The 13,474-nt window shown below is 36.8% G+C and overlaps 1 protein-coding gene across 1 annotated transcript in view; it reads right to left on the reverse strand.

Moving 5' to 3' along the window:
- Positions 1-1,819: 1,819 nt before the first annotated feature.
- LOC149814849 (uncharacterized) overlaps positions 1,820-13,474 on the reverse strand; it is a 28,158-nt gene continuing 16,503 nt past the window's right edge. The window contains exons 2-7 of the mRNA XM_089989396.1: positions 5,821-5,928; positions 5,597-5,725; positions 3,981-4,030; positions 3,803-3,900; positions 2,920-3,204; positions 1,820-2,463 (exon numbers count right to left, since the gene is read on the reverse strand). Coding sequence (XP_089845522.1) covers positions 1,975-2,463; positions 2,920-3,204; positions 3,803-3,900; positions 3,981-4,030; positions 5,597-5,725; positions 5,821-5,840 — 1,071 coding nt within the window. The 5' untranslated portion in view covers positions 5,841-5,928 and the 3' untranslated portion in view covers positions 1,820-1,974. The remainder of the gene's footprint in view (positions 2,464-2,919; positions 3,205-3,802; positions 3,901-3,980; positions 4,031-5,596; positions 5,726-5,820; positions 5,929-13,474) is intronic.

Raw genomic sequence — 13,474 nt, forward strand, 5'->3', positions numbered from 1 at the left:
GGCGTGGCCTGGCCCATTTGATCAGCTGTGTCTTGTCCACAAGCCAGCTAGGTCCAGTAAAAAACAGGTTGGGTTACTATCTAACTCTTACAGTAGCCACAGGTTTTTGGATTATAAGGTTAAATGTCGTTCAGCTGAGGGCTCCATGGTAATGAGCGTATACAAGACATTAACACCAAAAACTTTAGGCTCTGTTTTGGAGCTGGAGATGAGAAGTGAGATGGGGGATCTTTGAAAACCATGCCATTTGGGATCCCTTTATTTGGGACATGGGAGTGGAGATGGCCTCCCATTTCCCATCTGGATCTAGTCGACAAATCACTCTCATCTCTCATTTCCACCTCCTCTCCCTTCTCGATCTCACCTCCAGCTCCCAGATCCCTTGCACATTTCATCCTGGTACTGGAAACCTTGTACAAGCCAACTGGAGATTATGACATTAATTTGTGAGTTCCAGAGTAACAAACCTACTTTTTGGTCATCAGTGTGAGTAGCGTAATGGGTATTGCGAAACATTTGAATCAGGTGACTAGTTATCCGGCTAGTGAAAAGAGGAGAGGCATTGCCTGCATGGGGTTAATTAGTGTGGCTTGGTGATGCCTCTCAGGATGGTTGCCAATCCCACTGGTTTCTGGCATCACCTTCACTTAGTGATGTCAATGGATTGGATTTTATTGAATATCTGACCGAATCCTACTCCATTTAGTAGGATTTAATAAGCCAAAACCATGTCTGGTTATAAGCGGATGTAGATATAGTTTTGATTTTTTGTTACCAAATCCGAATAATATCTGAATTTGACCAATAATAGAATTCGTTTACTTATAAAAAAACATATTTGCTATGAGCTTTTCACCATCAGAATCCAAATCTGAATTGGAATCTGTTTAGCCAACATTCAATTAATTGGATATGATATTGGCCACATCTGACCTGAATCCGAACAGTTTACATCCCTATCTTCGATGGAAAGCATTAGTTACACACTCCAGAGTGCACGCTCGTGAGTTCTCTCATGTGGCTTAATATATGGAATCGATCGAACATTTTAGATGTACTTAATAGTTTTTTTTTTTTGAGAGGAAGGAAAGACGTACTTAACAGTCTATTCCTATGTCGCAAGAATAATCCATTTGATTTTCATGTCGTGTTCCTTTTATATACTATTGTTCTGTGTCTTTTTCCGTGTCCTTGTGACAGGTTTAGTCGATATTTTTAGGCATTTAACCCAAAAGGAAATATGTCATACGAACTAAATTTGAAAAAAGAAAATCAATATTCTAATTTCTAAATCAAACTAATTTGACTCTGCCTGTATCGGAGCTTTTAGACATTTGTATCTTGGAAAATCTGAATAGTAGATGGTTCACATTCTTAAAAGTTAAATTTAGCATATCAAATTCATGTTATCAGACGCATGAAAGATCCTTGAGTCATTTTTAATTAATATCAACTACTAAATTTACATTAAAAAAAAAGAGTTGTGGCACACTGATTAAGAATCTAAAAAGAGTTGTACAACACCAAGGCATGAAAAAAAATATTTTTTTTTCTAATATGAACCGTTGATCTTTTTGTTAAGCCAAAAACGTATCTAAACATGAAAAATGTTTAAATTAATACATATTTTCTTCTAAATAAAGCGTAGAGTTCACATCTATGGGTAGATTAAGTAAAAAACACATGCAGATATGTTCTTTAACTGAGTCAAAGATAAATTTTCTGCAACTTGCACATTACTCGTGTAGAAATAGATATATATGAGTGACTGGTAGCTGCTTAATGTTTTTCGAGGTTAACGAAAATGCACGCGCACTGAGAGCCAGTTTTTTTTTTTAAAACAGCACGGGATGAGCATTACATATAGCAAAAGGCAGCTGCTCGGACTTGTTTTTAAAACACAACTGCTTGGTTGAGGGAAAAAACTTCCCAAAAATCATATGCAAGAATGATAGCTCTCATAGACTTTCACTCTCACCAGAAAATTCCTTCCTTCTCTCTCCAGATCTCTACTAGCAGTGTTAGTAGAGCTTCACACATCTCACAAGCATCAGGCTCCTCATGACCCTTCTTCCATGAAGAGTAAACCATCCAAGCATGGTCAAGTTTCTGATTAGGCCGTACAATGGTAGAACCTGGAACCTCAGCATCCCTACATGTCACAAGCCCATCACTTTTCTCTCCATACCGAAGTTGAAGGTGCAGTGCAGACACAGCCATAGCAGCAGCTAGAGGCATAACTAGTGGCAATTTCCTGCTGCATACGTAAGTCTCCTTGAGACCAGGTAGAGGAAACCATGGAAGTTCAGCATGTGCTATGTGGGACATGGTGGCAAGTGCGCCAGGTCTGGTATTTGCTTCGGAATGGAAGGAGATCAGTGGGACCTGTGTCGGAATCTTGTACTTGTCTATGAATTCCTTCCTTTTATCATAAGTGAGATCTTCTAGGGCCTTCAAGTCACCCTGAAATATACAGTGCTCTGGTTAGACTTAGACCCCTTGTCTAAGGTAGAACTTTTATTCTCACAAATCCAGATTTGCTTGTTATCAAACTGTACACAGTATTTGAGGGTGGTCCAATGCTGGACGCATGTCTCTAGAATTTATTTTCCACTGTCTGGAATGACATTTCAATTTGGATCAGGTTGGGGGTGTTTTAGAATGAGCCCACTTTTCAAGAGAAAAAGGAATAGATTGAGGTATTGCTTTATAATATAAAATGCACCTTTCCTAGGTTTCCCCACTTCTCTGGGTAAGCTGGTGCAACCCAAACACGCACTTAGAGGAACACAAACACAGTCAGCTTATTGAGGCTCTCAAGTTTAAAAATGGTGTCTGGCAAGGCATGAGAAACTGTGCAGCACTCAAATTCACCTTGAAATGGCCTAGTATCAAATAAATTCATGATCTGAAATGCACCTTTATTACTCTGCGTATGAAGAGCTCCATAACTCGCCGTGTTTCCAAATCAGCAATCTGACCTTCACGTAATATATCTGAAGCAATAGGGCTCCCTCCAAATGGACTTTGCACTAATGCTAATCCAGCAACCTTGTCTCTCAAGTCAGACCAGTAAATTGACAATGCAGCTGCTGCATCAACCCCACCTTTACTGTGTCCAAGCAACAAAACACGCATGCCAGATCCCCAATACAATTCTTCAATATAATGTTTCAACTCATAAGCATTTCGCTCGACAGAAGCCTGCAAGTTGAGAAATCAACAAGGACAAGAAAATACACATTAAAATCAAAGTCTTGAAACATAGACACATAACTAACTAGAAAAAAAAAGTGAAAGAAAAAGATGGACCTCACATAGAAGTGATAATTAGCTTAGCTTTAGTAGCCAATTCATCAGAGATGCATGAACTAGCATAGTTTTCCACATAAGTCATAAAATCATGCCCGGAATCTAACAAGAGATGGCAAGGAGTTTGTTTCATACACAAAAGAGGTAGCAGAAGGCCAAACAAAATAGATTTTAAAACTAAAATTAACTTGAAGCAAATTGTAAAGGATAAAACAAATTATGCTGCCAAGGAAAGCATCACTTCTAGCACGAGGTTGACATCAATGAACCACAAATACTGTCTTTAGGTTCACATTTTCCAGCCATCCTTGTGAGATTTGCAGCAGGAACCAAGAGCATGTGATTCCAATGGGCATGCCCTTGAATTTGGAGATCATATTTTAAAATTTGGACGTTCTGCAATTTCATCAGAATTACTAGTAACAGCAAGAATCACTTAAATATTTCCTTGTGAAAATTATAGGAATTTGGGAGTTTTGGAGGATCATACCTCGCTGTGTATCCTTGCAATGTGGCAAGCCAGGCCCATTTTTGAGAAGAGCCGTTTAGTGTTAACAAAGTACAGTGGGCAGTGGTTGCTAAACAGGCCTGTAAATTCACAATCAAATGTAGAAGATTAACAGAGATGTCTAATGATAAAGTTTAAAGAAAAAATATATAATTTTCACCTGGAATAAACAAATAAACAAAGGAATTTGGTAAAGTGTGTTCACCACTCCTGACATACGGAAGAAAAAAAATGTAACCAGATAAGTTATGATGTGCAAAAACCAACAAGGACTGTCTTTGCTGCATCAAAAATAAAAATGATTAAGCAGCTGGGTTCATAAACAAATGAAAAAAACATTAGTATCTAAAATTCTGCAATGAGTAAATAAGATGGAAACTAATGTCTTGCCAACTTTTGTATGCCAACAAAGACATAGAACTATTTGATGACTAAGAAAAAAGCAGATCTCTCCTAACTTTGGCAAGCAAAAGACTTCAACAAATGTTCAAAATTTAGCTCATAATTGGAATATGATGCATCCTTGTACAATAAACTGCAAAGTTAAGAAAAATATGGTGCTTTCTACACATTTTTGCTGTTTCCTTTGATGATTTTGTCCATAAAAATATTTAATTTCATCAAATGTTCTATTTCTTCATTAAGTTAATATGTTCAAATACTGTAACTTTAATAAATTTTGTGGATAACAGTAAATAAACCGGTCAAAAGTATCAGTCATGATCATTTTGGCAATGGTTTTGTTTTGAAGAACTTCAAAAAGCAGTTTCCCAGAAAATTCATTTAGAACCAGCAAAACCAATGACCATGACAAAGACGGAACTGCTTCTTTCCCTTTTTTTCCATGACATTAAGCATTTCCTCACATATTGCCATGGGTTGAAAACTTGATACAGCATATAAAAAAGGCGGATATGGAATACTGCCTAGTTGGTTGATTTTATAATCCCAACAACTGATCTATCTATCTTGGAAAAGTCTAGTATGCTCTCCAGTGGACTGGGAACAATTTTCTTCTCTTACATGTCAGTTTTAGGAACTTTCTCCTCTCTTAACAGGAAAGTTTCTCTAAGAACAATGAAAAATCGATGACACTCTGCCACAAGTAGTGTCTTCATGTCAATCATAAACCATGCATTATGAGGTCTGCTTGAAAACATGAATCTCAGATTTGATAAAAAAAATTAAATGCATGCACATAGAAAGAATCAAAAGGAACAATGGATGGAAATCTATGCACCAGTTCTAGCTTTGGAATATATACAATAACATGTCATGCATCTTAATAGGTAACAATATAGTAATATACAGTTAAAATAACAGAACCTCAAGTTATAATCTCTCTGCAAAGACCCCGTCTTCTAACATAATTACACTGAATCATGAGCATTATGGAACTTTTTCATGGTTCTTCCTTACCACAAAAATTAACAGTACCCATCAGAAGGTAAGAAAGTAACTACTACAAAAATATTGGGTAAGAAACTGTTTCATACATCAACACAATATCTTAATCAGAATGAAATACACATCAATTAGGCAATCACTTATCCAAAATTACATTCAAACCTATATAATGAGATGGTGTGGATTGAAATTCTTAGTATGTTGCAAATCTGAATGACATTTGTTATATTAGGGTCTATAGTCTTATTGATGCACTTCCACAAAATACTGAAGTCCCATCCTGTCCCTTTGTCAGTGTGAGCCCTAGAGATGGATAAAAAAAATCATGGAAAAATTCATCTCAATAACTTTTTAACAAGAATGTACTACCTGACTCCATGAAGCAGCTCCTTAAATCTGGATGTGCCATCCTTAACTGGAGGCATTCCAGGAGTCCGCTGCAACCATCCAATATCTTTAGAAGATCCATCCATAGTCTTTTGTAAGCGAGATATGAAACTGAATGTCAGCATTGTATATGAGATCAAACAATAACCAGTCATGAGCAATATTCCACATTTAACATTGAAAAGATTCAAAACAAGCTTTTTCACCTCTGCACTTGAGAATGCATATGCCTCCCATAAAGCAATGAATATCGCAAACAGGAAGATGCCAGCCTCCAAGCACATCTAAGACTAAGTAATGGAATCACATAAATCCTGCAGTGGACCATGTATACCAGTGTTAGCTCATAGTTCATTATTTGCAAGGTGGATAGGAAGCTCATCTGAAACAAACATGCAAGTTGACAGAGCCTGATACATCAAAAGTTTCCAGAGGATCTTATCCTTGACCCTGGTGAAAGAAAACTCAGGATTTTATAATAAGAGATTACTGCATAACTTGTGTGAATGATTTAGACAATGCTCAAATAGTCCCTAAATATTAAACATTAAACAGAAACACCAAACACACATATGAACATACATATTCTCTTCCTGTTCGAAAAGGTCCCTTGGTGTGCAAACATGCTCTCTCTCTCTGACAGATACACACACATGCATATTGAGAGGAGAAGGTAAGGGAGGGGTGATAACGGATGAAGCAATGGGGCTTCCTGCATGCCTTTTTAAGGAGGAAAAGGGAAGGTTCGGGAAGAAGGGTGGTTAGCGATGCCGTTGGCGATCGAGGGTTGCGGCAAAGCAGAAAGAGGATGGGTGGATCTGCGAAAGGGAGAAAGCGAGAGAGAGAGAAAGAGAGAGGCGCCGGCCATCCCTCCTCTTTGCGAAGGTTTCTCAAGAAAAACCCTAAAGAAAGATTTTCAATGGGCCCCTTTTAATATCGCGCAATTTCCAAATCGAGACCTCTTAGAGAAAGGGTTTTCATATGAACCCAATTTTTTCCAAAAAGGTGCTTTAAAAGGCCTTCGATATTCTTATATTTGTTACATAGAAATTTCAGAACTAGAAGAATAAAGGTTTTTAAAACTATTTTTTCTGTAATTTTTTTTCTTTTTTTGAGAAATATTTTCAAAAGGAGGGTTTTCTGAGAGTTCGGGTTCGATTTGGGAAATTTCCTTCAGAATACGAGTTTTGGATCCGATTCGGATCAAAATTGGGTCAGAGATAAGATTTTGAGCCTGATTCCTAACGGATCCGAGGAATGAATGGAATTTTCGTTTTAAAAATTGACCCGATTACTCAGAAGATGGGTTCAAGAGCGAAAAGGGGATTTTTGGAAAATTTGGGGTGTTCACAGCCCCAAATATCGAAAATCTCAACAATCAAAATCGGGAGCAAGGGCATCATGTCTCTCTTGGACATATTCTCTGTCTGCTGGCAACAAATGCACTTTCTGCAGAACTCATGCGCATCTCTGTGGAGTGTCGGCCAAAAAAATCCAGACTGCAAAACCTTTGCAGCTGTCTTCCTACTACTAAAATGTCCTCCATAGGCTAACAAATGACAAAAACTGAGGATGGACTCATACTCCTCCTCCGGGATGCACCTTCTGATGATCTGGTCCGCGTAATATCTGAACAATTCTGGTTCATCCCAATAGTACTGCCTCACCTGTGATAAGAATCGTTGTCGCTCATTCCTATTCCAATGCTCAGGAAAGATGACCTTATACTCCAATAGAAAGAACAACACTCACAATATCATATTAAATAGGAAAGATTTTGTAGATTGTATTGAAATTTTGTAGAACATTTTATATTAGTTGAATAAAAATGAGGGCATGATAGAACTCGACCCTCCATAATACATAGGAAGCTATGCAAACACAAAAGAACTGCTACAAAAGATAGAGAAGTGACATGATAATTTGTATGCCCACAGTGTTAAATAATGTAACATAATATGTAATCTTATAGTTTTTAGTATACTTTTATAGTTTAGTTAGGATTAGGTTAGTCTCTTAGTGTAGTTAGTTTTTTTTTTAGTTTTTAGTTCATTTTTTGGACCTTTGTAGACTTTATGCATTTTTGACTAAAGTCAAAAAGCATAAAGGAGAGAGTCGTTGGACTCCCATTATAAATATGGGGTGTTACCCCGTTGTATTTTAAGTTTTTGTGAGGTTGTGTTGCCCATTCAATAAATATATTTTTTTCTTCTCTCTTGTGTATACCTTTTTTCGGGTATTGTTGTATGAACCCTTGTGGTTCTTGTGTATGATTCATTTTGGTATTTTGGTTGAAGCTATTTGAAGCTTCGTTTGGTGAAGATTCAAGAAGTCATCTTCTTACATGGTATCAGAGCGAGGTTGTGATCAAGCAACTCTTATCGGTGCATCGGGAAGTATGCCATTCAAAGGTTGAGAAGAAAAGTGACATACTTTAAAGTTGTGTTCTCGCAAAAGTTTGGAGGAGCACCTGTACTCACTATTCGTGGTGGAGTACATTTTTCTTTCTTTATTCCTCTACTCTTCTCTCTTTTCTTTACCATTTCAAACCTTGTAAAATGGATGACAATGATAATGTCACAATTAAACCCATTAAACTTAATGATTTCCAACTATTTTACATGGGCTTCAATTATGAAGCACCTCATATGGGAGAAGGGATTGTGGGGATTAGTAGATGAGACCGATTTGGAACCTAAGATAATTTTTACAAAGGTTGAAAGAGAGAAGGAAATACCTCTTACAGAGGTTGAAAAAACCAAAGCCGTTACCACTTATGAGAAAAAGTGGAAAGAACAGAGAATGGGATACGCCAAGATTATGTCTTGGCTCATAAGTAGTGTTGACATCAAGAAATGCTCAGGTCTTACAAAATTTGAACATACCAATGATGCTTGGGACTATCTTAAGAGAATGTATTCTCTTAAAGATATTGCCCATATATGTAATTTACAAAACCAAGTTCGAAATATGGTTCAAGGGAACAAAACTATTAGAGAATATTAAAATAGTTTGTCCGAATTATGAGAAGAGTTAGCTCTTTTTTAACCAAAGTGGCATTATCCACAAAAATTGAACTCTGCCAAAATCAAATTAATGTGAAGCACTTTTTCCAATTTATTAATGGACTAAGATCAGAATTTGAATCTACCAAGTCTATTCTTCTTCATCAAGGGAAGGTTCCGTCAATAGAAGACACAATAGAGGAGTTGAGCATGGAGGAGAATAGGCTCAAGAATAGAATCATCAAGAGTGATGACGACTCAGTTCTAGCCGTGTCTAAACCGGGAAATCATGTCCGTACATACAAACCTCCAAATTATGAGAGGACAAATGATGAGAGAAATGGAAATGAATTTGAGAAAAGGAAAGTAATTTGTTACTATTGTAGAGAACTGGGACATGTAAAAACTTTTGTCCGAAATTGAAGAAACCGTATGAAAAGAAGGTTGCCCTTGTTAGATCTTCTTAAGAATCAAGTGAACCATCCATCAGAAGCATGTCTTTGACTCAACTGGTGGAATCACTACAACCTTTGCTCAAAGGAGCATCTTCATCCACTGGAGCCGTCGTATCTTCCGTGAGCATCTCCGATCTTGGTAAATCTCTTTGGCTCCTTGACTCAGGTGCTTCATTTTATATGACACCAAACATTGATATGTTATCTGAATGTTATAGCTCAAATGGATAAAATGTTTTTACTGCTGATGGAACATCCTTTGAAATCAAGGGAGTAGGAAATTTTGAAAAAGGTTTTCCAAACTCAAAAAGATTTTGCAATCCACAAATTAGATATATACCTAAGCTCAACCTAAATCTTTTATCTGCCTCACAATTGTTTGACCATGGATGTAATGTTTCCTTTTCCTCTTGTAGATGTCGAGTGCAGGATCACCAGTCAGGGAAGCTGATTGGGGAAGGCCATAGAGAAGGAGGCTTGTACTATATGGATTTTTTAGAAATACCCAAGAAGACATTTTGTTGTAATGTTCAAAAGGTTAACTTAGATCTATGACACAAGAGACTTGGACATCCTAGTGTATCCAAGCTCCAGTTTTTTCCAAAGTTGATTTTTTTTTTGTAATTTTGAAACCTTTACATGTGAAAAATGTATTCTTGGAAAAATGAAAAGATTACCTTTTCAAGAAATAACTTTTGTCTCTTCACGACCATTTGAGTTAATACATTCAGATGTATGGGGACCCGCACCTGTTATATCAAAAGAAGGTTTTATATATTATGTAATCTTCGTAGATGATTTTTACAAGACATACTTGAATTTATTTTCTTAAACATAAATTCAAAGTTTTTTCACATTTTCAAATATTTCATAATATGGTCAAAAACCAATTTAAAAATGATATATCAATTTTTCGTACTGAATCAGGGAGAGAGTTTTCATCAAAAGAATTTAAAAATTATTTGGACATATACGGTATTATACATCAAAGATCATGTCCCTATACTCCTCAATAAAATGGTTTAACCGAAAAAAAGCATAGACATATTATAGAAACAACAAGAACTTTAATTATTACACATCAAGTACCAAAAACTTTTTGGGGCGAAGCCACTTTAACAACAGTTTATCTCTTTAACAGAATGCCATCCTCTTCGCTAAACAATATCTCTTCTGTGGAAAAACTTTTTAAACAAAATTCACATTACTTTAGGTTGAGGGTTTTTTGGTATAAATGTTTTGTTTTTTCAGATAAAAATGATAGATTCTCCCCTCGTGCAATTCCTTGTGCCTTTTTAGGATATGCAAGTCATCAAAAAGGCTATAGATGTTTTGACCTCAAATCTGGAAAATTATATGTATCAAGAAATGTGTATTTTCTAGAAAAAGAAAGTTTTTTTAGTGAAAAACCTACGAAAATAGATGAGTACTCTTTTTTTGTTGGACTTAGCCCCAAAGATTAATGAAAGTCACGACAATCAAAATGATCTGATAAGTATAAAACCAGTTAGTAATGATCAAAGTTGTATTCAATATTCCAGGCGGGGAAATTTAGAGAAACCATGTGCTTTAGAAAAATATACTAAAGAACAGGAACAAATATCAACTAGAAAGTCATCTAAAGTGTCAAAAGTTCTGGGAAAATTTGTGTCATATGAGTCGTTTACACCAAAATATCAAGCCTACATTGCCTTGATTCACTCCTACAAAGAGCCCTACAACTATTCTGAAGCAAAAGGTCAGCCTGAATGGGCCAAAGCTATGACATCAAAACTAAAAGCCTTAGAAAAAACAAATACCTGGACCATTCAAGATATTCCACCAGGCAAAAAGCCTATAGGATGCCAATGGATATACAAAATTAAAACCAAGAGTGATGGTACTCTTGAGTGGTTTAAAGCTCGATTAGTTGCCAAAGGCTATTCCCAAGAATATGGAATAGACTCTGAAGAAACTTTTGCCTAATTTGCTAGAATGACTACAGTAAGGATCCTAATAACCCTTGCCTCTGTAAAGAAATGACATATATACCAAATGGATGTCAAAAATGCATTTCTAAATGGAAGCTTAGCCAAAGAAGTATACATGAACCCACCCCCTGGCATCATCGTCCCTGAAGGAAAAACCCTTCATCTAAATAAGGCTTTGTATGGACTTAAGCAAGCTCCAAAGGCTTGGTAAGATAAATTTAGTCAAGTTATGCTTGATTTTGGCTTTCAATCTTGTCTTACTGGTATAACTTTGTTTGTTAAGAATTCTGATGCAGGTATCATCATCCTTCTTCTCTATGTAGATGACATGATCATCACCGGAAGTGACAAACCAGAGTTACCAGTCGAGGAAGCGGGAGCAGAAAGCGATACGGGAAGCGGGAGCGGGAAACGAGGCACTTTCAAAAATTTAGGAACCGGGAAAGCGTGGGACCACTTAGAAGAAAATTCTGAATCGTCTCAAAAGCGACCTAGGAAGCGAACCAGAAGCGAGGGGGAAGCAAAAAAAAATGAAAAAATGAGGAAGTGAGGGGAAAGCGTGGGGGAAGCGTGCTTCCCATAAATGGGAAGCACGCTTCCCCTCATGCTTCGGAAGCGCGACGTTTCGCGCTTCCGAAGCGCGCTTCCCCTTTTACCTAGGCGCTTCCGGTAACTCTATGACAAACAGGGAGTTGACAATATTAAAAAGTTTCTCAAAAGACACTTTGAAATGAGTGATTTGGGTTTTCTAAAATTCTTCCTTGGAATAGAAGTTGCTTATTCTCCTAGAAGCTATTTACTAACTCAATCTAAATTTGCTCTAGATATTGTTGATAGGTTTGGTATCTCAGATGAACGACAGGTTGATACTCCCGAAGTTGTAAATGTCAAAATGAAGATTGATGATGAAGAACCACTTGAAAATTCAACACCTTACAGACAACTTGTCGGAGCATTGTCTTATCTTTCCATTACAAGACCTGATATTGCGCATGCCATTCACACAACAAACCAATTTCAGCATGCTCTTACCACTGTCCATATGGGAGCTGTTTTACACATTATTAGATATATCAAAACCTTTATTTTTTGAGGGCTTTTCTTATCGGCTTCTTCCGCTCTAGATTTAACTGCTTATACTGATGCATATTGGAGATATGATCCCAATGATCGACACTCAACTACTAGTTTTTGTATGTTTTTAGGGGAATCATTGGTTTCTTGGAGGTGAAAGAAACAACAAAAAGTCTCTCTTTCGTCAACTGAAGCTGAGTACAGAACAATGACTACAACCACCATAGAAGTAGTTTGGCTAAGGTGATTGCTTCATGACATGGGTGTTCAGAGTACAGAAGCATCACAGCTATGCTGTGACAATAAAAACTTTATTTACATTGTCAGTAACCGGACATTCCATGAACGAACCAAGCATATCGAGATGGATTGTCACTACGTACGAGAGGAATTTCTACACGGCACCATTGATCTCCCATATGTCTCCTCAGAATATCAACTGACAGATTCATTTACCAAACCTCTTGCTACTCCTCGGTTTCACTTTCTCTTGAACAAACTTTCGGTTGTTCAACCGTAAGTTTGAGGGGGAGTGTTAAATAATGTAACATAATATGTAATCTTATAGTTTTTAGTATGCTTTTATAGTTTAGTTAGGATTAGGTTAGTCTCTTAGTATAGTTAGGTTTTTCTTTAGTTTTTAGTTCATTTTTTGGACCTTTGTAGACTTTATGCTTTTTTGACTAAAGTCAAAAAGCATAAAGGAGAGAGTCGTTGGACTCCCAACGGCTCTAACCGTTGGGAGTCCAACGACTCACTCATTCCTCCTATTCCATGCATTATAAATATGGGGTATTACTGTTAAAATATATGTAATACATATAGTTATATATATATATATATATATATATATATATATATATATATATATATATATATATTTAACAGTCACTACCCGATAAGGGGTAGTTTTGTAATCTCGCCCAATAGGGGAATTTTAGACTTTTTTCTTTTCTTCATTTTCCCTTTTTCCTTTTTCTATTTTTTTCTTATTTCTTTTTTTCTTTTTTGTTTCTTTTTGTGCATTTAATGCACAACCATTGGGGGCCCCAACAAAGAGTCGTTGGGCCCCCAACGGTCACAATTGTGACCGTTGGGAGCCCAACGACTCCTTGTTGGGACTCCCAATGGTCCCTCTCTCTTGCTTTTCTCTAACTCTCCCTCACTCCTCTCTTGCCTATAAATAAGTGGGGTCTCCCCCTTTGTAATGTGTGGCTTCTTCAAGCCCTTTAGTGCATTTATAAGATTTTATGCTTTCTAGCCATTATTGGCTTTTGTGTATGTCCTCTTTTGGACTTGTTCTTTGATTTCTATGTGTGAATGTCCATTGTAGGACATACATTTCTTTTCTGCATA

This window comes from Nuphar pumila, chromosome 15 (genome assembly GCF_984573655.1).
Source record: "Nuphar pumila chromosome 15, dmNupPumi1.hap1.1, whole genome shotgun sequence".
Lineage (NCBI taxonomy): Eukaryota > Viridiplantae > Streptophyta > Magnoliopsida > Nymphaeales > Nymphaeaceae > Nuphar > Nuphar pumila.